At 36.0% G+C, this 26,865-nt stretch overlaps 2 protein-coding genes across 5 annotated transcripts in view; both read left to right on the plus strand.

Moving 5' to 3' along the window:
• The window catches only part of LOC129923891 (uncharacterized), a 10,919-nt gene extending 3,807 nt beyond the window's left edge, over positions 1 to 7,112 (plus strand). The window contains exons 2-3 of one of the 4 annotated variants that reach the window (XR_008775843.1): positions 3,104 to 3,182; positions 6,927 to 7,112. Coding sequence is in view for 2 of the 4 variants with exons in the window: in XM_056016719.1 (XP_055872694.1) it covers positions 3,092 to 3,182; positions 6,927 to 7,011 (176 nt within the window). In the remaining 2 variants the exon portion in view is untranslated. Of the gene's footprint in view, positions 1 to 3,091; positions 3,183 to 6,926 lie in introns of all 4 variants that reach the window. The other 3 variants (XR_008775842.1, XM_056016719.1, XM_056016720.1) reach the window with 3 other exon arrangements.
• A 6,403-nt stretch (positions 7,113 to 13,515) lies between these two features.
• LOC106057991 (histidine decarboxylase-like) overlaps positions 13,516 to 26,865 on the plus strand; it is a 45,647-nt gene continuing 32,297 nt past the window's right edge. The window contains exons 1-2 of the mRNA XM_056017539.1: positions 13,516 to 13,844; positions 19,733 to 19,876. Of these exons, the coding sequence (XP_055873514.1) occupies positions 19,810 to 19,876 (67 nt within the window). The 5' untranslated portion in view covers positions 13,516 to 13,844; positions 19,733 to 19,809. The remainder of the gene's footprint in view (positions 13,845 to 19,732; positions 19,877 to 26,865) is intronic.

Genomic DNA, 26,865 nt, shown 5'->3' on the forward strand with positions numbered 1-26,865 from the left:
TAGATAGATATAGATAGATAGATAGATAGATAGATAGATATAGATAGATATAGATAGATATAGATAGATATAGATAGATATAGATAGATATAGAGATAGATAGATTGATCATGGGCGTAGCCAGGGGGGTGTCTTGGGGTTCAAACCCCCCCCGAAATGAAATCCCCCCCCCCCGCAGGGGGGGGGGGACGGAATTAAGTGACTGATTTTTGCTTTCATTTTGTTTATTTTAGGTGAGATTTTAATACTAAATCATCACTTACCACAGCACAGCCGAGGCAGCTTTGAGTTAAAAACCCTCTACCAGGGGGTTTTGAGTTTAAATTCCCCTACCAGGGGGTTTTGAGATTTTAAAAACCCCTATCAGGGGGTTTTGAGATACAAATCCCTCTACCAGGGGGCTTTGAGTTTAAAACCCCCTACAGGGGGTTTTGAATTTTAAACCCCCTACCAGAGGTTTTTGCAGTTAAATCCCCCTCTTCTATAAAACAAAAAAAAAATGCAAACAACAATCCCCAAATTCCAACAGCACAGTTGAGGAAGATTTTGATTTTAAAACCCCATCCAAAATTTACGATAACCCCATCTTCAATATAAAAAAAGTAAATTACACACTCAAAATTCTATGAGCGTAGCCAAAGGGGTTTTGAGTTTAACCCCCCTCCCCCTTCCAGTTGGGGTTTGAAGCTAAAAGTACCTCTTCAATATAAAAAAAAGCAAATTACACACTATAAAATCTATGAGCGTAGCCAAAGGGGTTTTGAGTTTAAATCCCCCTCCTCCAGATGGCTTTTTCTTTAAAGTTTAAAACCCCTCCAGATGGTTTTGAGTTTAAAATTCCCCTACAGAGCGTTTAGAGTTGAAAACCTCTCTCTTCAATATTATTTTAAAGCAAACTACAGTCACCAAATTCTATGATCGTAGCTAAATGGGGTTTTGAATTAAAAACAAAACAAAAAAAAAACCCAGAGATTTTTTAGTTTAAAACCCCTCAACAGATGATTTGACGAAAAAACTTTCTTTTTCGTTATAAAATCTAAAGCGAAATACAGGCATGTAATTCCAAGAGCGTAGTTAAGAAAGGTTACAAATTTCTACCAGTGGCTTGGGCTCCATTAATTAAGTGTGAATAGTCTTCTGCCGAAATTGAAAATCCCCCCCCCCCAAAACCCTCCCCGAAAAAAAATCCTGGCTACGCCCATGAGATAGATAGATAGATATAGATAGATAGATAGATAGATAGATAGATAGATAGATAGATATAGATATAGATAGATAGATAGATAGATAGATAGATATAGATAGATAGATAGATATAGATAGATATAGATAGATATAGATAGATAGATAGATAGATAGATAGATATAGATAGATAGATAGATAGATAGATAGATAGATAGATAGATAGATAGATAGATATAGATAGATATAGATAGATAGATAGATAGATAGATAGATAGATAGATATAGATAGATATAGATAGATATATAGATAGATAGATAGATAGATAGATAGATAGATAGATAGATAGATAGATATAGATAGATAGATATAGATAGATAGATAGATAGATATAGATAGATATAAATAGATAGATAGATTGATTGATTGATTCATTGATTGATTGATTGATAGATAGATAGATAGATAGATAGATAGATAGATAGATAGATAGATAGATAGATAGATAGAGACAGAAAGAGAAAGAAAGAGAGCGAGAGAGACACGGCTGGAACGGATGACATAAAGACATTTCATTGTGCGGTGCTAAATGTGTACAGCATTGTTTGTATAACTTGTATCCTACACTTACTATAGTAACAAAAAATACCAGGGGACCTATTTATATTTTTCACCATAGTTGGGTTCGCAACTATGTCGAAAACTACATTGCTGAGACATTACAGGGAATGATAGGATCCCAGAACAATTCATTTTTGTTTCAATTTTTCACACTAATTTCAGCATTGAAAAAAAAGAGCTTGTTACCAAATAGAATAACTAAATTCGATTAGATTTTTTTAAATATAATAATCAACGCTGTGGGCTTCGTTAGAAAAAAAAAAGAAATGGTAAGTAAAGTTATATTTTAAAAAATGTTGCCATTTAGTTGATCTGATTGACTATAAGTACCACCCAAATAACAATTGAAAGAAGATATAATAACATTACCAATAAAAAAAATTTCCCAAAGACTATTATTGCAAGAAAACAGCGGATATGGAGTTCCATACTCTCTCTGAGTATATAATGCATGCATGTAAAAAGTGACCTCGTCTATGAAAGATATGAGAAACATCTAATTTTATTTCTTTTGACATTTTTCATTACATACTTTTTAGGTCTTGTTTTGAGCGTCCACTTTGTCTTGTTTTTATTTATTTTTTTTGACCTCTTGTGTGAGGCTTTGTCTCAATGGGTTTTTAAGGAGTCCAGGTAATCCTCAGTGCGCCTGGGTTAGGCTTGGTCTTTTCTTCTTTTTTTAATTTATATGAAGCAAATTCCGAAGTAACAGTCTGGGTGGTGGCCATTAATTGGTACTGATAGAATCTACATATTTAATTTAGTTAAATCTACAACGTGTCTTAGGTCTACATAATGTAAATTATTACTATAATTACATTACATTTATTACTTTGCCATGTGTAAAATTAAATGATCGTGCACAATACATTGTTCTCTTTTGATTGTTGAAATTGTATCAAAAGTCACACCAAAAGTATCAAAGCAAGAAAATGAAAACTAGCCAAACATAAAAAACCTTTTTAAAAATCCAAAGCTTATCTAAAAGGGAAGAAACACTGCCCTTAAAACTAAATAATGCACAAGTTATTTCCCTTATTCGATTTTTTTTCTCTCAAACAAATCCACTTGTATCTAGCTGGATGAAAGAGTTTATTGCGTCCGCTTGTTATTTCGCATGTCTCGAAAAAAGACTTTTTCCGAACCCATGAGTTTAATACGACCAACACGAGGACATTGTTTCTTTTGAGGTAGCCGCCCGAGTAATAATATATATATATATAACTTGCATTAGATGAATTGTCTCGACTTGTGACTTGCATATTTGTTGTCTTTACCTTAACTAGCGCTTCCAACAGACTATACCATGCTCTTCGTGTTACTCACCTGGCCACTTACAATCATCCCCGTGACTTGCATTAGTTACCTAATCGTATGGTAAGTCTAGCTACTGGTTTAACTAAAGGAAACTTCACCATCTAAGCTTCAACAGAAACTCGCATTTCAAAGCAACGCCTCCAAATTGTGAAGTCAGGGTGCACATATACAGCTTTAGTTTGATGGCAGATGTTCAGAGCCTGTAGATGAGGACTATCGGTCAATGTACGAGGTCATTGTGATTACACAGTCGGTGGGTTGTAGCTCCTGACAGTCCAACAAAAACCTTTGTTTGGTTGTTTTGTTTTGTTTTGGATGTTACTTAAGAGTTGAAGATAATTTACTTCCTATCCATGTGAGCATAGAAGGAAACAAAACGGCAGAAAGAGAGCAAAGAGATGTCAGGAACCCACTGCTCGGACCTGAGACAGAGTGTTGCCCCTGCCACCTATCGAGAATGGCAGGATTGGTGGGAGGCTGAGACCCACAAGAAAAATCAGGCAGATTGTGGCGGATGTCAGGTGGCGGTTCACATCTAAGGATCTAACAAGGCGTGGAAGCACGACCATGTCCAGACTTAGGATTGGCCACACCTACATCACGCACTCCTTTGTGCTGAAGAGAGAGAGAGGAGCCCCCACTTTGTGAGTACTGTCACTATTGTCTCACCGTGGAACTTATCCTCATTGATCGCCCAAGATACCAGGATATTAGAGGGAAATATTTTAGAGCACACAACTAAAAAACACTTTTTGATAATTTCGACCCTGGGAAGGCACTGGGCTTTGTCCGGGAGGACGGATTGTCTGCTAAGGTTTGATTTGTGATAGGGTAAAGAAATTGTAAACTTATATAATATTTACAACAGATTTTTTTTAAATTAATAAATTTTTACTATCTTAACTGGGAATAGACCTTGTTTTGAAGTACCAAACTGTGTAAGATTGAGCCCTTGTCAATATAAAGGGAGAGTAACCCTTGAGGGATTACGGGCACGACATGGCCTAAAGTTGGCCGATGTGCCAAAACCCAAAATACAAATACTTCCTATTCAAACCTCCCGGAGGACGACAAGCGATGGCAGCGGGCTGGCTATGAACCCAGGACCATCAAGATGTTTGAGTGACAGTCCAGCGCACTGGCGGATCCAGGGGGGGGGCGGTAGGGGCGATCGCCCCCCCCACTCGGCCGACCCCCCCCCCAAAGGGGGGGGGCGGACGAACTTTAGTATAGGATTCACACAATTTGTATACGAATTTATTACTTATGTTAAAAATATATACTAATTATTTATATTTCAACCTATTTTTAGATTATTTCGCCCCCCCCCCCTCTAGTATGTTGGCCGATTTGGTGGGGTTGGGAGGGGGCGATGGTATCAATCCCGCCCCCCCCCCTTAACTTTCGAGTGGGGGGGCGGTCCAATTTATTGGTAGAAATCACAGCCTGCTAACAAAATCAATTAAATATCTATATCCTTGTAACTTGTTATTGATATTTTAACCGATCTTTATATTATGTCGTTCCCTGTTTGCCGATTGGTGGGGGGAGGGGACGAATACCTCTTCTGCCCTTCCCACCTAAACCCTTTGAGTGGGGGGGGGGGCGGTCCGTTTTTTTTTGAGAAATCATAGTTTGTGAAAAAAATTAGTTGAATTAATATATAAATTTTATATTATGTCGCTCCCTTTCTGGTATTTTGGCCGATTCGGTGGGGTGAGGGGAGGGGGGATTGCAAGTACTGCCCTCCCCACTCTAGCCCTCTGAGTGCTGGGGGGGGGTCCTATTTTTGTGGAGAATCATAGTTTGTGAATAAAATTAGTTGAATATCTATATAATATAAACTACGTATTGATATGTGACCCATTGTAAATATGTCGTACCACACTCTAATCTCAAATTGTATCATTAGAAAATTTAAATGAAAAAGGGTTGTACCAGGTGGGAGGGGCGATACATGCAATCGCATTTCCCCCATCGGACAAATCAATACTTTTTCTTTTTGTATTATAGTTAAGAAATTACAAAATTAAAAAAATCTGTCACTAATATAATTTATATATACTATAAATTAAATTCTTATATCGAGTCGCCCCATACCTATTCTTTAATGCCAAATGCAATCTTTAGCAGAAATTAGTAAAGGAGCGAGGATTAATCGTTTTCACTCTACCGCCATTCCCATTTCCAGACAGAGTTTTTGTAATTTCACATGAAGTTATCATAAGTATTTTAAGAAAGACTTTGCATTGGAAAAGTTAGAATTCAAACGAAATTTTTCAGTATAAGAGTCATGATTGAGATGAGTTCTAAACTCAAATAACGTTTTCATAGTCGCCTTTTCCCAACCTTTACTCAATCTGATATTTTTCTAGCTAAATAAATTTAGGATTATAACTAACAATTTATGCTAGAGTTTTCTTGAATACTATTTATCGAATAAGTTTTTTTTCGGCGGCGATCCTCAAAGCAAAAATCTAAATACGTGGGGTATCCTATCTTTTCAAGAAACAAATCGGTTTTATTTGCAATGTATTATGGGTCTATAAATTCAAATTAGAATATTTTTCAAGTACAACATTATTCGAAAGGTCGTTTTTTAATAGTATAAATAATGAGATTCAGGTCAGGAGAATGCGTTTCTGCAGTGAAGAATGCAAGAAAACGCTTTTGGCGTCGGGGCTTCGCCCCGAACTCCATTTATGAGTAATGAGTTGTAGATGTCAGGAGAATACGTTTCTGCAGAGAAGAATGCAAGAAAACGCTTTTGGCGTCGGGGCTTCGCCCCGAACTTCATTTATGGGTAATGAGTTGTAGATGTCAGGAGAATGCGTTTCTGCAATGAAGAATGCAAGAAAACGCTTTTGGCGTCGGGGCTTCGCCCCGAACTCCATTTATGAATAATGAGCTGTACTTGTCAGGAGAATGCGTTTCTGCAGTGAAAAAAGCAAGAAAGCGCTTAAGGCGTCGGGGCTTAGCCCCGAACTTCACCAGAGAACCTTATAGCGCTGCCCCAGTTGTTTTGGTTTTTGCCGAAGGTTGAGAAATGCTGCTTTTTTTATTCTCATATTTATATATATATTTATATATATATTTATATATATATATATATATATATATATATATATACATATATGTGTGTGCGTGTGTGTGTGCGTGTGTGTGTGTGTGTGCGCGCGCGCGCGCGCTGTATGCACGTTTATGCGTAGGGTTAGGGTTTACTGGGCGTTAGGGTTAGGGTTTGGAAAAAAATCGCCCCCCCCCCTCAAAAGTTCTGGATCCGCTAGTGGTCCAGCGCGCGTACCAGGCAGCTTCAGACAGCTGGTTCAACTACACTTTTGTTTGGTTGCAGCTCCTGACAGCTAGACCAACTAAAATTTTATTGGGTTGTAGCCCCTGACATCTAATCCAACTAAACCTTTTAGGCGTATTATTTGACCTTAACTTGAATTGTTACTAAAGCTTGAACAACTTCTTTTTGAACAAAAATGAACAGCGATCAGTTTTATACTAAATACCAAGAGAAACAAAAGTTAACTCATCATTTGTTGAACAATTTCAACAAACTACAAATCACTTTGAAACTATAATAAACGTCAAGAAACACTGGGGGCCTTTCTTTTTCCTGTCTGTCTCTCAGTCTCGCATTCCTACATCTTTCATCCGTCATTCACCCTATTTATACATTCGTCTTCCGTAGTCTAGCTCTTCTTCATATTTTGTTTATCTTATTTCCATAAAGAGATTAGTTGGCCGTTTCATTAACAACTATTTCTTTTTTATACAACACTTTAAATATTCTAGGTATTTGTTGTACATTGTCTGCAGCTTCCATAGAAGTTTGGTGGTCGAGCTGGAAGAAGAATACGATGAGATACTTCTCCAATAAAGACAGGGGGACTTCACTCGCCTGGCAATCTAAAAAGAGTGTTTGCTTGTTCTAATTGGTTTGTTATCGTTTAAAGTTTGGCCTTAATCTTCCCTATTAAAATTTTGATGTATTAAATTAACCTGTTCAGTTTTTTCTTTTTACATTACTTAACTACTAATAAAAAAAAAAACATGAATTTTATGCAAGTACCTTTTTGATGAAGTTAGAAGCTTAAACATTTACTTTGATAAGTTTTTTTTTTTGTTACTTTCCACTCCAATCTATATAGCGAACTGAATCAGATTGGGAACAGTTAGTCTAGGTCTCGAGATCATAAGGTTATTATATTGTTGTAACTCTAAGGCAGGCACTCAACGAAAGGCAGGTCGGCAACCGTAAACGATGTATTTATTTATTATAAGCATCAACAAATAGTAATAGTTACTAGTTAGACTTGAACTTCTGCTATAAAGTCACAGGGAGTAATATGTCATAGGTTCTAAGAGTCCTACTTCATACCAGAACACCGAACAGACCACCGACACACTTCCCAGGGTCGCTCGAGGTCTCCCAAACAGTTCACTAGTATCACACAGGACAGCACTCAGCACTAGACTGTTCAGACTCCCATGACTTTTAGCCAGATCACCCACAGTACTTCTTCCTGTCTAAACATGTCTTCCACTACTTGTGTTGAATGGCGCTCTGATGCGCACCATCAGCGTGTCTCGGGAGCGGAGTTACAACAATATATACAGGGTAGTCAAAAAAAATGTATACACACTTTGAGCTATCATAGACAATTGATTTCCCATTCTACGATGTACGGAATCAGTGTTGATTCGTACTCAGCAATGTATTTATGCTGAAGGCCACCAGTTTGAACATTACTTGCATTAATCACATTTATTTTTCCAATTGGACATTAAGCTTTCCATGTCCAGAAATTTAGCATTGTAGAACGGGAAATATATGTATGTACACATTTTTGTGACGCACCCTGTATATATATATATATATATATATATATATATATATATATATATATATATATATATATATATATATATATATGTATATAAAGGCACATTCCTCGTCCCATATGCTAGGACAACTTTGCACAAATACTCCTTTTTCCCTAGTGCTATTAGAGCATGGAATGGGTTGCCTGAGCTAGCCAGGAAAACCAGCGACTTGGCAGAATTTAAGTCATTGGTTAATATGCATGACTAAATGCATGACGCGTAGGACGTAATCATCTTCTTTTTTGAAGTAACGTCTGTATTATATAAGATGTATATATATATAAATTGTTATAACTCTCGTGGTAGTGATGAGGGAAAGTTGTATGCAGTGTATGCAATCAGCCAACGCAAATCGCCCCATCAAGCGCATGACGAGTGTAGACGGTCCACAGCGATGACTGGTGAAGTTTTAAGAAACATCTAAAGTGAACACTACTCAGGCTAGTCACGTCGGATGTGGTCATGTGATCAACCGCAATGATCAAGCGACGTTCCGTCTGTTTCTGGATGGCCAGTGGGTGGACCTTATATAAAGAGCGCAGGTGTCACAGTCACGAAGGTCAATTACAGCACAGTTCAGTGCAAGTCCGGGACGATGGAGAGAGGCCAATGGAGTTGACTTCAACTCGTCCGAAAGCACTAGTGGCCCTGGCCAGAGGGTTATCAACTTGACTTGGAAGTTACGTTCTACTATTGACATAAGTGTAATGCAGCGAGAGTTTGAGCAGTTAAGACTTGTCACTCTTTGTCTTTAGTAATACGATAACGAAGCTTTTATGGAACAATGCTCTTCACCAAGCAAAGAGCGAACACGTCTTTTACCTTTTCATTTTTATATATTTCAGCCGGAACACCATCAGAGCTAGGTGTTTTTTTTGAGTTTATGAATTGCAGTTTCAACTTCCTCAAAGAGAGAAAGAGAGAACTTTTTAAATATTGTTATTACATAAGTGTTCATATTAGCAGCATAAGCAAATCAAAAATAGAAAGAAAAAAAAGAACCCATTTCAATATGACTATTTATTATGTGTGACTCGCCTAATAATTAAAATCCATAAATAGCCTCAGCAAATCTTCTTAACTCCGGCACCGGCTCCGGGGGGAGAAACTGCGTATGACGAAAGCAGTTAAGATTCCTGTACTTAAGGAATATTTGGCTAGTGCAGGGGTGGAGACGAACTGGCCTGTGGCAAACGTGCCAAAGTCTTAATAAAGCCGGCCCATCCACTAATCCCAGCCTGATAATAACAAGTCAGGGGATGGAACGGAACGAGTGGATAGATTTGGGTGTGAGTTTAAGCATGTGTGTGTGTGTGTGAGAGAGAGAGAGAGAGAGAGAGAGAGGTCTTGGGGTACGTGTGTAAATGTTGATCCTGGGGAGTTTGTCCTACTTGAGGACCTCTGAGTCAAGTCAAAGTGTGAGGACATTATTATTTCTCTTCCTTTGTAGCATGCTCCCATTTACTTTTACTCACTGCAGCGCAGGCAGAGGCGTCGCGGGTAGATTTTAGCTTACGATCTGGAGCTAGACGTGAGGCCCAAATAAACTGTGAGACTTTCTTTGAGTGTTTCTTGTAGTCCGTTGTAACGGATGCATGTGTAAATCAGATGTACTTGAAGTATTTCTAAAGATACTTGACTATACTAAGTGCGTGCGTACCTTGTTGAGTGTATTACAACTGCGAGCTTGAGACATGGACATCACGTTACAAGAATGAACAGGTACAACAGGAACACAGACTCAATGACTAAGTTCACTCAAGATGAAAATTCAGTAACGTTTAATACAGAATGGGCCACAGTCTAGTCCGTCACTAACCACGATGTTATCCCCTTGAGAGTCTAGCAGTAACTGATTTTCTAAAAGTCTATTCTTATTCTCTAACCCAAAGTCTATGTCGTCACTCTAAAATGTATGTTCACTGTCGGTCTGATAAGGTGCGCAACCAAAATTACTAAAGTAGCTATCTAACACCGTATATCTAACTTTTCCTTGACCTTCACCTTTGTGTATTCAGAGTACCTGGTGGTTCCTGTTGTCAGGACTCGTTGATTGGTTGGCCTTCTTGCTTGGTGACAAAAACTATTCAATCATTGGCATAGCAACCATGCCGCAAAGGGGGTTCATTGCGCCCGTGCCCATCTACAGTTTGAAGCCAACAGGGGCCCTAAAACTAAAAAAAATGTTAGGTATTGTCTTTAACATTTCAAATCTATAAATCTTTTTACACGAGCTTCCCAGCATCCCATCTTTGTATATTTGTTCTCCCCATTGAGAGACAGCCAAAAGTTTTGAACTGGACGCTCTTGTTTATAGCTTGTGTGTTTGTCCCTTTCAGTTGACTATGGCTCATATCGTAGAACACTTTTGAATGTGACGATGGAGCCCTTTTCTCAAGAGGCACACCGTCTACATAAAACGGAGGTTAAGATGAAACTCTCTTTGCTGACGGAGGAGACAACCAATTTACGTTTGGCCAGCTTTTTTTCGGCGCCGAGGCCGATGTTTTTTCGCTGTCCTTATCTTATCTTATCTTATATAATAATAATATAATAGCTTTCTTGGTCACCATCTCTCTCCACTTAGTGCTTTGAGGTCCCTTTTGATTATATCCACTTTTGATACATCGGAGTAGGGGACGACCAATTTTTCTTGAGCCTGTCTCGAGTTGTCCAAAAAGGATGACTTATCTTATCTTATCTTGTTACAGACATTACTTCAAAAAAGAAGATGATTACTTATGATTTGTATCAGTCAAACAAGTAAAATACAAAAACGTATTTAAAAAAAAACAAAGCTTATACGAAGTGTAGTTGTATCCATCATATTGTATCAGTCTTGTAATTTAAATTTGAAATAGATCTAGATTAGCAATAATAAATCTGTGCTATTAGAAATATGTGTACTAATTGCTTTTTGTTTAGCGCAATTTCATGCTTTTAGCTTTCTCACTAAGCTATGATCCTTATCACTTGTCTGAACCAGATGGAAAAAAAAGGGGGGGGAGAGAAAAAAGGGGGTATCTGGGTGATTGCTTTTTAAATTTATTTATTTAAAAAAGTTAGCAACCTGAATTCGAAATCGACGGCTAAAACCTCCTCGGCCTCCTTAAGCCAACACGATAACCACTGTGCCAGAGAAGAGTTCTTTATTGTTTTCTTTCTACAAAAAATAAAGGGGGCTGTTTCAACTTAAACCATATAATAAGTCGAGTAAAATTTCTTTCTCTTGTTTGAGATACCGAACAAAGTAATTAATAACCAATAGTTAATTAAATAATTGGTAATTTTGTTTTAGTGATTCTTGTGCTGTCAGATTAAAGAAATAATGATGCGAAATTTCAACTTGATCCGAGATTGGGTGTTTGAGAAATAACGTGTACACACTTTTAACTAGACTGACAGACAGAGTGAGTTGATATAAGCTTTGTAAACATTGACCTTAAGATTGTGCAAGATGTAGTTTGCATATTGTAGCGTGTAGTATGTTATTCAAAGACTTAAGTAGATCTACAGTAATTGTAATAACTACCCTGCACGTTTGGGCGTGACACAAATACACCATTTAAATCTCCATGGAAGGAACACAAAAGAGACTTATCTACAATGAATAATATTTCTCATGATCAACAGAATACGATTGATAACTTCCCAATGGAGAGATACAATAACAAAAAGACTGTTTTAAATTCATACTACTATAAGTCCATCATATGAGTTTTCCTGATATTAGAAAATAACTTGATTTATACATACATTTATAACTCGACGGTTGAAGATTTACATGTTAACAAATTTACTTTATAACTGCATGATACTGACTTCTCAAAGTTCATGATCATATGTTGATCTCTCACTTTCTCTCTCTCTCTCTCTCTCTCTCTCTCAGCTTCATTCACACCTACTTTCGGTCATCTGATCCATTAATGATGGTCATACAGCACATCTCTCACTCTTTCAGTTCAACTAATTCACATTAACCTATATCGAAGTTCAACCAGTCTACTATTTGACCTTTGACAACTTGCTTCTCGGCAATTTTAGCGAATAAATTTAATATCCATTGATAACTTAAAAAGTTGATATTTACAATATTCAACGGTTCTCACATTTAGAAATGTAACTTGTGAAATAAAAATCCCCGATTAAACCCGATAATCATTTTAAATTCCTTTGGTTTGTAACTTAAGAAGAATGGATGTCATTGACACTTTTTCTTATTTAAAAAAAATGGTAACTAGATAGTAATGACACCATTCCTAGTTAAAGGTAATACATTGGAATGCATTTAGTGAATTCTACCGCTGTATATATGAAGGACACGATTTTGTTTTCACACTAAGCTTAAAATTTCTAAAAAAAAAAAAGTCCCCCATCATATTTCTGGACCCGGACCGATGGGTCCCTTGCTACGCCACTGTATTTAATTCTGTAGTTTAGCTTATCGGCATGGCATCACTAACTATTTGATCTCATCGATACTTAAGTTTTCTCTTTTACTTTTCTTTCATGTAATTAATCAAATAAATAAAAAGGATTGTAAAACATTTAGAAACCTTAAGTAGATCTTCAGAAGTTCATACTTAGTTTATACATTACTACTCAAAAGGATTACTTTATAATATCTTATAAGCTTTCAAAAGTTATCGCACTATTTTACACTGCCTGGTAAAGAAAGCAATTCAGACAGAATATCAAACTCTGTTGGATGAGATGAGAGAAAAAAAAAAGATTGGAAATAAACTCGTAGGTTCCCCCGTGGGTTTCTTGTTTCTTGGGCAATTTTTAGGCTATTTTTCTGGGGGAAAAAAAGCATTATAATACAGCAACAGACTAAAAGACAAAACTATTTATCCACGGCAATACTAACAAAGACATTGCGTAATATGGTTCTAAGACTAAGAGTAAGAGTAAGACTGCTCTATTGATCCTTATGGAAATTTGTTGTGATTACAAGGACTCTTTTCTCATATAAAGACAACACTACAGAAATATTCACATAAATACAACAGACACAACATAAAGAGTTCATTCAGCGACTACACACGGGTATCTTGGTGCTTTTCATGTTTCTTGATCAAAGGGTGGTGTTGATAAAGTCTGACCGAGTAAGGTACGAACGAGTTTTTGTACCGCTCTGTTCTTGTCTTGATTGACATAAGTCGCCCACTTCGCGACGACTTGACGTAGTTATGATGGAGCGGGTGGCTGTTGTCTTCCAAGATTTTTCCGATTTTTCTTAGACATTTTTGTTCAAAAAGTTCCTTTCAATGTGGTAATGTTGTGAGTGTGATTTGTGATGCACTTTTTATAATGTAACAGTTTAGATGAAGTTGCCTTGTCAACAAGTTAGTCGCCCACCTCAGCAGATTTTGCATAGCAGCGCCGTAAAAATAATCTAGGATCTTCTTATTTAATTTTAAGCTATTGAGTTTATATAGGAAATTAACATTAATTAATTAAATAATACTAACATATTCATTAGTACGTACACCAAACAGTGTTTATGTCCGTCACTTTGACCCTCCCCCATACCAACTGCAATCTGAGTCCTCCACCAGCCCCTCACTTTCCTACACCAAGCCTCTAGACTCATACGACACTATTAAAGGTCCACAGACGGCCTGAAACATCGCCCACCAGCGCGTGCAACTCACGGGCAGCAACTAATTGTTTGCCCCCTGTCTTACCCTCTCTTGGACCACACAGATGTCACCCTGAACCGAGGGCGCACTTTACACTGTCCAGAGTGAATGTTGGGTAGTCAATACAAACATTGGTCTCAGAAAATTAAAGGAAACGATTTTTTGGGGATTCTAATAAAAGGTAGGACATTTTAAATAAGAATCGCGACTTTTTAAAATAAGAGTTAGGACTTTTAGTAAGTGTTAGGACTTTCAATAAGAGAAGGTATTTTGGGGTTATTACATTTTAATAAGAAGGACATCTTTTTAACAGAGTTAGGGTAGAAGACGTTAGGGTTAGATCGTATTAATTATAATCACAACAACTTCTTACAAGAGGTTGGACAAGTTGAAGTTATTTCATTAAGTTTAAAGACTTTGTACTAAAAAGTGGAAGTTTGATATCTGAAGTAGGACTTTTGAAGAAAGAGTTAGGGTTAGGACTGACATTGCCAAATGGGTTAGATTGTGACACAGCTGTATGAGAACTATTGAAAGACTTAAAAGATTTATCATGATAGCACATGTGCACATTTTTCTAACACGTATAACATTACATATATAGACATAAAATAATGATAATAATAATAATAAGGCTTGTCTTTGAATCCGAAGATTAATGAGGAATTCAGTATTTCCAGTGGATACGCAGCCACAGCTGTGACCTTTTTATTATGCCACATCTAGCGCAGGCATAATCATTGTCCTCCGGTGGCCGATTGAGAAACTCTTTTCTCCGTTTACGCCTGTCCTCGATACATACTACTAAACTGATGTTTAACCTTAAGTTAGGCTGCTATTAACTCTTTCTCTCCTAATCGACGATGTCATCGTTGATTTCACCCGATTAAACTAAATTGATTTTTTCGCTTATAAACTTTAATTTGTATTGTGTAAAAAGAGCATGCATTCTCCTATACTTTAATATCAAGTATTACATTTTCTAATAACAAACAAAAAGTTATTTAAGTTTAATCAGAACAGGATAGTGAAATACAAATGAGCAAAATGAATATTACTATCGGAATGAGGAAAATAATTACGGAGAGAAAGAGTTAAAATATACGTCCTTAATTTGGACTAGAATGCACGCAAAAATAAAGCCGTGAGAATGTATTGATATTTGACTAAAGTAACAATACTACTAAAATCACTAAATTTAGAGACACTTCTTATATAATACAGACGTTACTTCAAAAAAGAAGATGATTACGTCCTACGCGTCATGCATTTAGTCATGCATATTAACCAATGAATTAAATTCTGCCAAGTCACTGGTTTTCCTAGCTAGCTCAGGCAACCCATTCCATGCTCTAATAGCACTAGAGAAGAAGGAGCATTTGTACAAATTTGTCCTAACATATGGAACTGGAAATGCACCTTTATCTTTGTGCCTTTCTGAGCATGTTATTAAATTTTGTTTTTGTATTTGAAGATTATGGTTCAGTGTTTTATGTATAATTGCTACTTTACTTTTAAGTCGTCTATCCTGAAGGGTTTCTAAATTTAGTGATTTTACTAAAGGTGTTACTCTAGTCAAATGTGAATATTCGTTTGTTATGAATCTCACTGCTCTATTTTGTGTCTGTTCCAGTTTCTTAATGTTTTCTTGAGTTGAGGGGTCCCAAACAGAGGACGCTTATTCAATTATTGGCCTAACCAAGGTTAAATAACATTTTTTAGTTTTATGTTCTTATTTGATTTATAGAAGTTTCTTTTAATAAACCTTAATGCTCTGTTTGATTTTTTGCTAGTTTCATCAACATAGGGGTTCCATGACAGTTATTCATTTATTATAACACCTAGGTATTTTGCGTTTTTAGTCTGTGTTACTGGTTTGCCATGAATAAGATAAGTGGAATTAATTTGTTTTAGTTTTTTTGTTACTCTTTATAACTGACATTTTTCTGGGCGGAAAGACATGCTCCAATTTGATTCCCATTTCTGTAATTCATCTAATTCTCTTTGTAAAATGTCTGTCTCTTGTGTTGTTTTTATTGTTCTATATATCATGCAATCGTCTGCAAATAATCTGACTTTTGTTCCTGAACTAATGCAATTTGGTAAATCATTTATGTAAATTAAAAATAGTAGTGGACCTAAGACTATTCCTTGAGGTACGCCTGAGTTTACTGTTATTGGTGTTGATTTAAACCATTTATTATTACAGTTTGTTCTCTCCCTATCAGAAAATCCATAATCCACTGATGCAATAGACCATCAATACCAAAATGTTATATTTTTTAGACAAACTATGGTAATGAACTTTGTCTTAAGCCTTGGAAAAATCTAGTAAGATAGCATCTATTGGCTCACTAGCATCTAAAACTTAGAAAAATCATCAATTAGTCCTATTAGTTGTGTTTCACATGATCTATATTTCCTAATGCCATGTTATGGAGTAAGGTATGTTTGTCTAAGTGGTTTATGATGTTACTACATATTATGTGTTCTAGGATTTTACATGTGATGCTGATAAGTGATACTGGTCTGTAGTTTCCTTTTTTAAATAGGGGAGGGGGTGACATTAGCTTCTTTCCAGTCCCTTGGTACTCTGCCCTGGTTTAAGAGATGCCTTAAAAAGAATTTTTGAACACTGGTGCTAGCTCATTGCTTAGTTCTTTGAGTAATCTAGCTGGGATACCATCAGGTTCAGACGCTTTATTTGGTTTGATGTTGGCTAATAGTTTTTGGATTCCCTTTTCTTGTATTTCTATATCTTCTATGTTGTTTACTTGGTTCAAATTAAGTAATATGTCTTTGTCTCCAGGGGCTGAGAATGCTGATGCAAAGTTTTATTTAGGATGATAGCTTTAGTTTCATTATCATTATGTGTTAAGTTATCTTCTCCTTTTAGTGTTTCCATTTTCTTAGACTTAATGTATGACCATAGGCTTTTGTTGTTATCTTGAGATATTACGATGTTTATGTATTCAGGACAAAAGACTCAAAAGTAAAGTAAAATAATACATGAAACACTTAACCATAATTTACTAATACAAAAAACAGAACCTAATAAAATAAACAGAAAGCTAAAAAAAAAAGTATATTTCAAATTCCATATTCTAGGACAAATAAGTATAAATACGTAAAATTGATATATCTTCCCATGTGTCGTAAGAGAAAGGAATGGGTTGCCTGAATCAGCAAGGAAACCAAACTACTTAGCAGGTTTTAAGTCACTGATTACATGCATGACTAGATTGATACATGACGAACGTAAAACGTAATTATCTTCTCTCAAGGAACGTCTGTAATTTATAAGATAATTCATGCACCGATTCAAAGCAGGACAATTTGGTGCCATGGACCTTTTTGCGACGCGGTTTGGGCTACGGGGTCCTTTTTAGACACATTATTAATATAAATCTATTTTGCCTCTAAAAAGAATAATATGTATCAAATTTTTTGAATGTGTTACAAACTTAATTACATATACATGCATAAATAACAGTGGCGTAGCTTGGAATATGGGGCCAGGGGGCTTGATATCTTTAGAGGCTCCTGCATTTTAACATTCGACATCACGACTTGAGATAATGGCGTAATATTTAATGTTAATACAAATTTAAAACACTCATTTTCAAACTTGGATCCCCCTCCCTTAACCCTAGTTACGCCACTGGTCACATGGTGTAATGGACAATAGCAGAACTCATACAATAGTATTGTTAAGTGGAATAACAATAAATACAATGCAAACTTAAATCCAAAATCTACACTTCATCTTAAACAAGGAAACAAAATAATCACAACAAACACATCCATTCTAAGTGAATTACACAAGGCCCAATGGGGTAATAACTCATCCTTCCTAAACGTCACGCTTAGGTCCCTTGAGTAAAACGACAAAGCTTCGTTTTCTTTTGAACATGCGTCCCGTGTAACAAGAGTCCCTGACATCGCCCAAACAGCCTGAAGATAAAATATTTATAAAACTATTTCTTCTTTCCTGACTATTTGTGTTTTCGTACACGTTGGTAGAGATGACAATGTTGGGTTCAGCCATTAATAATGGATCATTTTCTAATTGAGTCAGTCCACCGGTGTCCGGGACCTGTCCAAAGGTGGTCCGACGTGTACTTCTGGTCTCACGGTCATTGCTGTCACTCATCATTGAGTTCCAAATCTGACAGAAGGAAAAGAGTGTAACTCTAATATATTACAGTTAGTGATTACAAAGAAAAAAAACTTAAAATTTTATAATTTAAGAGCTGCGAATGTTATTATGTTGCCTATAAATTATTTCAGTACCTATAAAATATTGTGATGTCTATTTATAATAGTGAGGCCTCTATGTTGTAGCGATGTCTATGTTTTTCTGGTTTTATGTTTAAGTGATGTCTATGTCTTTCTGGTTTTATGTTTAAGTGATGTCTATGTCTTTCTGATTTTATGTTTAAGTGATGTCTATGTCTTTCTGATTTTATGTTTAAGCGATGTCTATGTCTTTCTGATTTTATGTTTAAGCGCTGTCTATGTCTTTCTGATTTTATGTTTAAGTGATGTCTATGTCTTTCTGATTTTATGTTTAAGTGATGTCTATGTCTTTCTGATTTTATGTTTAAGTGATGTCTATGTCTTTCTGATTTTATGTTTAAGTGATGTCTATGTCTTTCTGATTTTATGTTTAAGTGATGTCTATGTCTTTCTGGTTTTATGTTGTAGCGATCTGTTTTAGTGATGCTTCTATTTTTTTTAGTCATGCCTGTATTTCATATTTATTTGATGTTTTAATGATATCAATATGTCTTAGTCATATATATCGTATTGATTTTATATGTTCTAGTGATGCCTACACGTTTAAGAGATGCCTATATGTTTTGTAATTTTTGAAAGATATTTGTTATCTTCACGAATAGACTTTTAAGAACAAAATGTTTGTAAAAAAAAAAAAAAGACAGTACCTTCTTAAGTTCTTAATACAATTATAAAGCGATTATATTTCTCCTAATAACTAATGAATGTACATTTAAAAACGAATTGTCAGTGAACGATTTGTCGTGTGAACGATTGTCGTGAACCAATTGTCGGTGAACAAGTTGTCGGTGAACAAGTTGTCTGTGAGCAAGTTATAGGTGAGTGATATGTCGGGTGAACGAATAGTCGGGTGAACGAAAAGTCAGTGAAAAGTCAGTGAACGAATTGTCGGTGAACGAAATGTCAGTGAACGAATTGTCGTGGAACCCCGTTAAATGAAAATATAGACTTACTAGACTTAACAATATTCCAATGATAGGTCTTTAGATATAGCGTTTGAATACAATGCCAATTTATTTAACTCTTGAATGAATAATGCCTATATGCAGAAATACCCGAAGAACTTTAGTCCGTTAAAGATGGATACTTTTTAATTCTCTAGCCCAATTTAAATTTATTTCTTTTTATCCTTAAAACAATAAGATTAAAACTGTCAACCTAGAGTTTTCCCCATGTAGCCAGCGAGCTAGTAATACTTTTCCCAAAGATATACATCAACTGTCAAATTTTTAGGAAAATCGTTAGAGCCTTTTTCGAGATCCGTGTCCAGGTTTTTGAGCCCAACTACCCAGATTTTAGTTTCCACAAAGTTACGAGTTAAATAGAGGTATCGTAAAAAGCATGTTCCCATGTTCAATTTGTTACTTTGACAAGAACAAAGAAACAATCACTCCGACATGTATTGTGTGTTTAAAATGAACAACATTTGTTTCTAATTTGGCTTATTGCAACTTCTCTATTCAGCTTGCAAATTTAGAAAACTTGGAACCTGACAAGGAAAACTCTCGTTTGAATTTTGAATTCTTTTCGGAGGTGGATGGGGAGGGGGTAAAAATGTTCAGTTTAAAAAAAAAATTCATACATTAGTTATTGAGAATAATTGCTCTTTCAGAAAGTTATCAGCTTCATAAAGGAGGAATTATCTTAAAAAAAACTTTTATATGTTGTTTTTTTTTTTGTTTTACTAAATGGACATTTCCAACACACTCTCAAAGTTTCCTATAAATATTCAAAAATATTATTTCAAACAAACTTTTCATAACTTTTCAGACTGGTGCTGTGTGGTCAGTACAACCAGAGTTCAACGTCTCAGTCGCGCGATATAGAATTATTTGTGTTGGCACTTCATGGCAGACGTCAATGGTTCAATATGTCCACCAGGTGGCATGACGATCGAGGAGTACAGAAAAAGAGGTAAAATCTATGTTGATCTTTTTCTACCATCTTCATGGATGATGGATGGCAAGTGGAAAGTGGAAAGCTGGTAGAAAAAAAAAACTCAAGTAAAAAATGTAATAATTTATTTCAAGTTAAAACATTCGTACATAGAAGATGTATGGCTGGATAGCTAAGTTAATAGAGTAATGTTTTTCGATTTCCCACACTGGCCAATTTCTTCTCTAATGTTATAACAGCGCCTTGAGCCTACATTTTGTTTGTTAACAGCGTTTTATAAATAAAATTATTATTATTATTATTATTATTGCTCTCTCCATCGAATATTTAATTAACTAAAATATTAGAAAATAAAGTAGGAATTAATTTTAAATTTGTGTATATTACTTCTTTAATCGTATTGAAAAAAAGTGATGTGCTTAATAGCACCTTATGTTTCTGGAGAATGCGGATTTATAAACTGTGTGCAGTCAAGAACGTCTACACTTGAATTAAAAAAAAAGATTTCTAGATCGACATAATTCACGTCTGCTGAGTTTAATCATCTTATGTACATTGAAATAGATGAATTACCTAAATCTTTTTAGATTATGTATATAAAAATTGCAAAATAATAATTATGAGACAAGAGTGCTCAGTTTTTCGATTTTCGATTACTAGATCTAGATCTAAAAATTAAATTATATGTTACATAGTTTAGGGTTGAAAAAAAAGACAACAACCTAACTTCTTATAGCTACTTTACAAAATAAAGCCTTCTTTCAGCTTTTTTGAAATTTTTCACGACATTTTTTTGTAGTGTTGAAAGATATTCATATCCAGCCTATATATAATATATATAGTTATGTGAAATACACATTCATAAAGTTTTACGCACCGTCTTATGTAAAAATCATAAGCAGAACAGCTAGAATTAATTTGTGGAAACATACATCTGTATATATAATTATCTACGTCGCCGAGCCATGCGAGACACCACGCACGCACACCGACTCTCTAACCCATGATGAAAAATTCATGGAAAGATAACTTCATTATTTCTGCAAGTCACACTAGAGTTACCCTTCGTAACTTTCGCGGCGACAGAGAGCGCGGTTCAGAAAAAAAAGAAAGGGGGGGGGGAGAACAAGTAATTTTCTGTATATTTGCCCACCCCATTTGGACAACTGTGTCTTTCAAGATGTGCTCACTCGTCACTAAATAGCGACATATGTTACGCCGCGGATCGGCTTGTATGTTTATAATACTTATACACTTTATTAATACACAATATGAATAAAAAAAAACTAGACCTATACATCAAATTCCAGTATTCAAGTCTAGACTTCTTTTAATTTTGACAATACCTCTATTTAAGTCAGAACTTCATGGAACCAGGATCCTGAAACCAGGAACCTGGGAGCGCTAATCTCAAATGTGGCTTTAACGATTTTCCTATAAATTTAACAGCTCATGTATAGCATTGAGAAAAGAATTACTAGCTCGTTGGCCACATGTTGGATCTAGACCTAGATTTACTCTCTAGCCAAATTTACATTTATTTTTTTTTTACTTTGAAAAATTATAACGGTCAAACTAGAGTTTTCCCCAGGTACCTGGATCGGGTTCCACGAAGTTCTGATTTGAGCCACCAATAGTGAAGAAGCTCTTTACAAAGCTTATATCATCTCACTTTGTCTGTCTGTCTGGTAAAAAGATGTGCATTTTATTTCTCCCACATCGGATCAATGTGAAAGGTTGCACAATTATTCATTGGCATAAATAAGGTATAAATCAATTTAAAAAATTAGCCAATTGGTCAATTAATTGCTAGTAATTAATTATTTTGTTTGTTACCAATAATGGCTAAATATTTAGCATGTAGTCCTTTTAGATAGATTTACTCGATACTTCTCCCACACATTTTGAGAATTTAAGCAATTTAAGCAATTATGTATTGTATCTAAGAAAACATGAATAAATAAAATAAACTAATTAGTCAATTAATTATTGGTAATTATTTTTATTTTGATTGATATCGAATAAAGAAAATAACTTCTGCATTATGGATAAATATAGCTGTAAATGCGGAGTTCTTCCCCTTAGATAAGCTTTGTTCTTTAATAAAAGGATTTTTAAAAAAAAAAATTATTATATTTGATTCTTCTATATTAAATGACTAATTTGAGGTATTTCTGAAATTAATAAATTTATAGATGTCCATTTATGTCCGGTCCATGAAAGGTTCCTTTCTTTAATTCCTTATCAAGACCACATCAACACGTCCAGTCGTTTGTCAAATGACCAGCACTACCCTGGCCTGGCAATCAAAGCCAGACGCCGGGGCCTCGGCAACATCAAAGAAACACAGCGAGTGTCCGAACTGTCTCTCAAAAGAACAATAATTCGACTGACCACTCCAGATGTTAATAATATCTGGACATCCACTCCGACATTCGGAACCGATACGGTCACCATCTTCTTAACTTCATCACATTAATAAGAATGGTCGATGTTGATGTGATGCTCAGTTCGAGTATTAAGAGGAATCGATTACACTCAATACTCTCTATTCTCTGGAAGTATAACCGTATTCGTTGTTATACATTTCGTCTACTTTTTAAAAGCCTTAAAATAAAAACATTTAATGTAGACACTGTAAAGGTAAAGAGGCGCGGTGGCTGAGCGGTAAAGCGCTTGGCTTCTGAACCGGGCGTCCCGGGTTCGAATCCTCATGATAACTAGGATTTTTATTTCGGGATCATTGGGCGCCTCTGAGTCCCCCCCAGCTCTAATGGATACCTGAAGTTAGTTGAGGAAAAGTAAAGGCGGTTGGTCGCTGTGCTGGCCACATGACACCCTCGTTAACCGTAGGCCACAGAATCAGATGACCTTTACATCATCTGCCCTATAGACCACAAGGTCTGAAAGGGGAACTATACTACTAACTGTAAAGGTCGGTGTGTATGAAAGCCAGTCTTAATTCTTGTGTAAAGTATTAATTTTCCTATAAGAGATTTTCACGCTTAAAATTAATCGCCGCAATCTAATTTTTAAGATGCCGTTTACGTTCTATAAGCAATAAAGTACAGTAAGAGAAAAAGAAGAGAAAATGATGTGAAGAAATGTGGTGGCGATCCAATGGAACCTAAAGAAAACCGCCAGAATATGAAAAGAGGAAGAATGGAAGGAGATTTTGAAATAAATTAAACAAATAATACAATGTCAAGGACGACATTGAAAGGTCAAAGTTGTCAATTCAATGATAAGTTAAATATAAAAACTACTTGATTAATATCTCGCTTATATTAAATACAATTGCATCAATTTTTTGTTTTAATCAATCAGGTAATGCAATTTTTAATGACTCAAAAGTTAACCAAAAGCATGCTATACCATAAAAGTTTGTTCTCCCGAAAGGATAAACTTTTCGGTTTATCAGTAGTCTTTACTTTTTTTGTGCGATTAAAAACTATACCAGCAAAAAATGGAGTAATTGTAGAAGTCACCCCCCCCCCCCACACCCCCGAGCAAGTATACTGGCAAAACAGAGTGAAAGAGTTTCAAATTAAAAACTCAAAGGAGGGGGGTATTACATTACAAATCAAGAAGGTATCTTGAGAAAGCTGAAATTGATGTCTGAGTTTAGGGTTAGGTTAGTTTATGGCTGTGTCAGGGAGTGTGAGCTTTGAATGACACATCCAGTTTTAACTAGAAACGCTCACTAAAGATTCTAAACAATGTAATTCAGGACAGGGCGTGGTGTGGTCAGGCCAACAACTGATTCAAAACTGTTAAAGGTTTCAGCAAGGTCCATTAAACATATAGGGGAAATTCCAACTTTTGACTTTGGGTTGAAAGTGAATTCTTCTTCCTTTCTTTGAACAGTTCTGGTTAAAGCTGATTTTTCAAAGTGGCTCATCTAAAAATATCGAAACTCTTGAAAAGCACGTTTTTTTCATGCGTCATTTGGTCTTTGGTTGAGACAAATAAAACGCAATAAAACCTGGCCTCTGTGTTTGAATAAAACCATCAAATGAAAGTTCTACAAAACTTTCTGAGGATTGAATAGTACAATGTAACGGTCTTTGGCCAACTCTTTTGATTTTATAAAAAAATTGTTTTTGCTCTTTAGTGAACAATTTCTATTTCTGAATCTAAGTTTAGAAAGTGTCAGCTGAGTAAAGGATTTGTACAAATAAAATGTGCTTTCTTCTGACAAAAGTTTCTTCATATGTTCATTAGCATTAAGTAAGCCTTAACGTTTATAGTCATTTAAAAAAATGGATATTTTTATCTCATTTTATACAAAGCTCTGATAAAAAGTTTGTACACGTTATTTCTCCCATCGGATCAAGCTGAAATTCCGCACAATTATTTCTTTTACATGACAACACAAGAATCAATTAAAAAACAAACAAACAAAAAAACAATTAGTTAATTAACTATTGGTAGATCTAATAAATTATTTTGTTTGGTATAGAAAGAAATTCTACTTGACTGATGTGGTGGTATAAGTTGAATTAGTTCCCTTTAAACTAAGTCGAAAGAAATAGATCGCTGCTTTAAAGTTTGAAACGAACAATAGATAGCTATAAAACCTTCTGTCATTATAAGCACAGTGGTTAGTATGTTGGCTTGAGGATTCTTAAATAGGCTAGAGCCAAAATGAAGAGGCGCTTGTAAGTTTCATTCTGCAATGCTAAAAAAGAACAATACAAAGGTCATTACATTTACTTTGTACTCCGGATACACCAACAAGCGAGCTATTTATAGTTTTCCCACCAAGTATGAAAATCTCCTATGGAGAAAAAAAATATTTTCCTTTGGGAACGGTAGAAAACCAAAAGGCCCCAAAATTTTGTAATATTAATCGGAAAAAAAAATCATAACCGATTTCGCCGAGCATCTTGGGATAGCTAACCAGTATCGATGCCGGCCACTTGTATCCGATTATTCCTTCTTGTACGTCATTCATGTCAAATTAGTTAGCAATCTTTGAGGGGTGAGTGCCAGTGGTACTGCTGGACACTGGGGTACTCTGTCAGCGAGCTTGTCACATTGTGACGTGATAAAAAGAGACAACAGACACACACAAACAATATGGCAGCCTACTGTCTTCATTATTTTATGTGATTTTATGTCTGTCATTCTCGTCTGATTCTTTTGTCTGTTAGCATTCAATGAATTGTTGTCTGCTTTAGGCAATAGGTTAAGTCGAAACTTCTTGACTGCTTCATTATGAGATTGAAACCCCTTCTTTTTTTCAATCTCTGATTCAGATATGCGATTTAACTCTCTTCTCTTCCCATGAATCTCTTTTTCTCTCACTATATTATGACTTTTTTTACTCTCCCTCCTCTCTCTCTCTCTCTCTGTCTCCCTCCCTCCCTCTCTCTCTCTCTCTCCCTCTCTCTCTTTCCCTATCTCTCTCTCTCTCCCTCTCTCTCCCTCACTCTCTCTCTCCCTCTCTCTTTCCCCTCTCTCTCTCTCTCCCTCTCTCTCTATCTGTCTCCCTCCCTCTCTCTTTCCCTCTCTCTCCCTCTCTCTCTCCCTCTCTCTCTCCCTCCCTCTCTCCCTCTCTCCCTCTCTCTGTCTCCTTCCCTCTCTCTCTGTCTCCCTCTCTCTCTCTCCCTCTCTCCCGCCTTCTCTCCCTCTCTCTCTCTCTCTCTTTCTCTCTCTCTACCTCCCGCCCTCTCTATCCCTCTCTCTCACTCTCTCTCTCCCTCTCTCTCTCCCTCTCTCTCTCCCTCACTCCCTCTCTCTCTCTCTGTCTCTCTCTCTGTCTCTCTCGTTGTCTCTCTCTCTGTTTCTCTCTCTCTCTGTCTCTCTCTGTCTCTCTCTTTCTCTCTCTCTCTTTTTTCTAAAATCATAACCCAATCGTTAAGCCCTTTCTTCAAGATTGTTGACGCCCTTCAAATTAAACTATGTTAATTGCGATACTTGATGCATCAATAAAATAGGTCTGTGGTGCTACCGAATTTCCGGCAGTCTAAAACAAGGGGAGGATTATTCTAAGACAATGTTGAGCTATTCTAATCACAGTTATGACCCTTGATGTCCCCCTATCTCGCTAATGTTGTCATTTACTAATAGATACATTGCGATCTGTGCCTAGCATAACAATAGCGAGCGCTCTGCTTAAAATAGAACACGACGAGTTATTTCCCATGCAATTCCTTTCATTTATAGCGGCACCCGAAAGGGGAACAGACACTATTAGTTTTGTGTGGTCCGTCCGTCCGTCCCGTTTAGATCTCGTAACTAGAAAAGATATTGAAAATCCGACAATGATAATGATGGCTATTTAGTAAGGGAGATGACCATTCACCATATTTTAAACACATTTACGCAAACGGTTTTGAATATTTTTTGTCATTTTTTTTCTTTTACAATTGTATTGCTAAGTTAAATAATTTCTGTCATACTAAATACTATTTTTAGAAAAAAAAATGTTTACTTACTTTTTTAAAGAGAAAAAATCACAAGTTTATTAGAGCTTAATTTTACAGAGCCACAGAATATTCTTCTTCGACCCTTAATTTTCTGAATGGAGTTTTTTGAACACTTGGACCAGAGGCGGACTGAGTGTTAAAACTGGCCCAGGAATCTTTATACAATGAGGCCCATACACTGCACATCATATGATGGGCATCCAATTATTGGCATGCCTGTCCACAAAATCATTCTGTTAAGTTTGAGTATCAATATCTGTACACGCGCACACAGTGAGCTCTATATTTTTATTAGAAATGTAGGCCATATGTTGGTTTTTAATCGCAAAGTGTGTAGGTCCTAAAAAGGATGAAGCCTACTAGTAGTGCTGTCCACGGATGTAGGCTATTAAATTATTTCGGAAAATGTGTTAGATCAAGTTAGTATCACACTGTAGAGATACTTCTTTTAAACACGGTGCTCAGAAGGCCGCTTTTATAAGTGAATATTAAAAAACCTTTAACGATTTAATACATAGTGGCATCCATGCGGCCCTTTGAGGGCCATTTAGGTACCGGCCCACCGGGAATTTG

Source organism: Biomphalaria glabrata, chromosome 18 (genome assembly GCF_947242115.1).
Source record: "Biomphalaria glabrata chromosome 18, xgBioGlab47.1, whole genome shotgun sequence".
NCBI classification, from domain to species: Eukaryota; Metazoa; Mollusca; class Gastropoda; family Planorbidae; genus Biomphalaria; species Biomphalaria glabrata.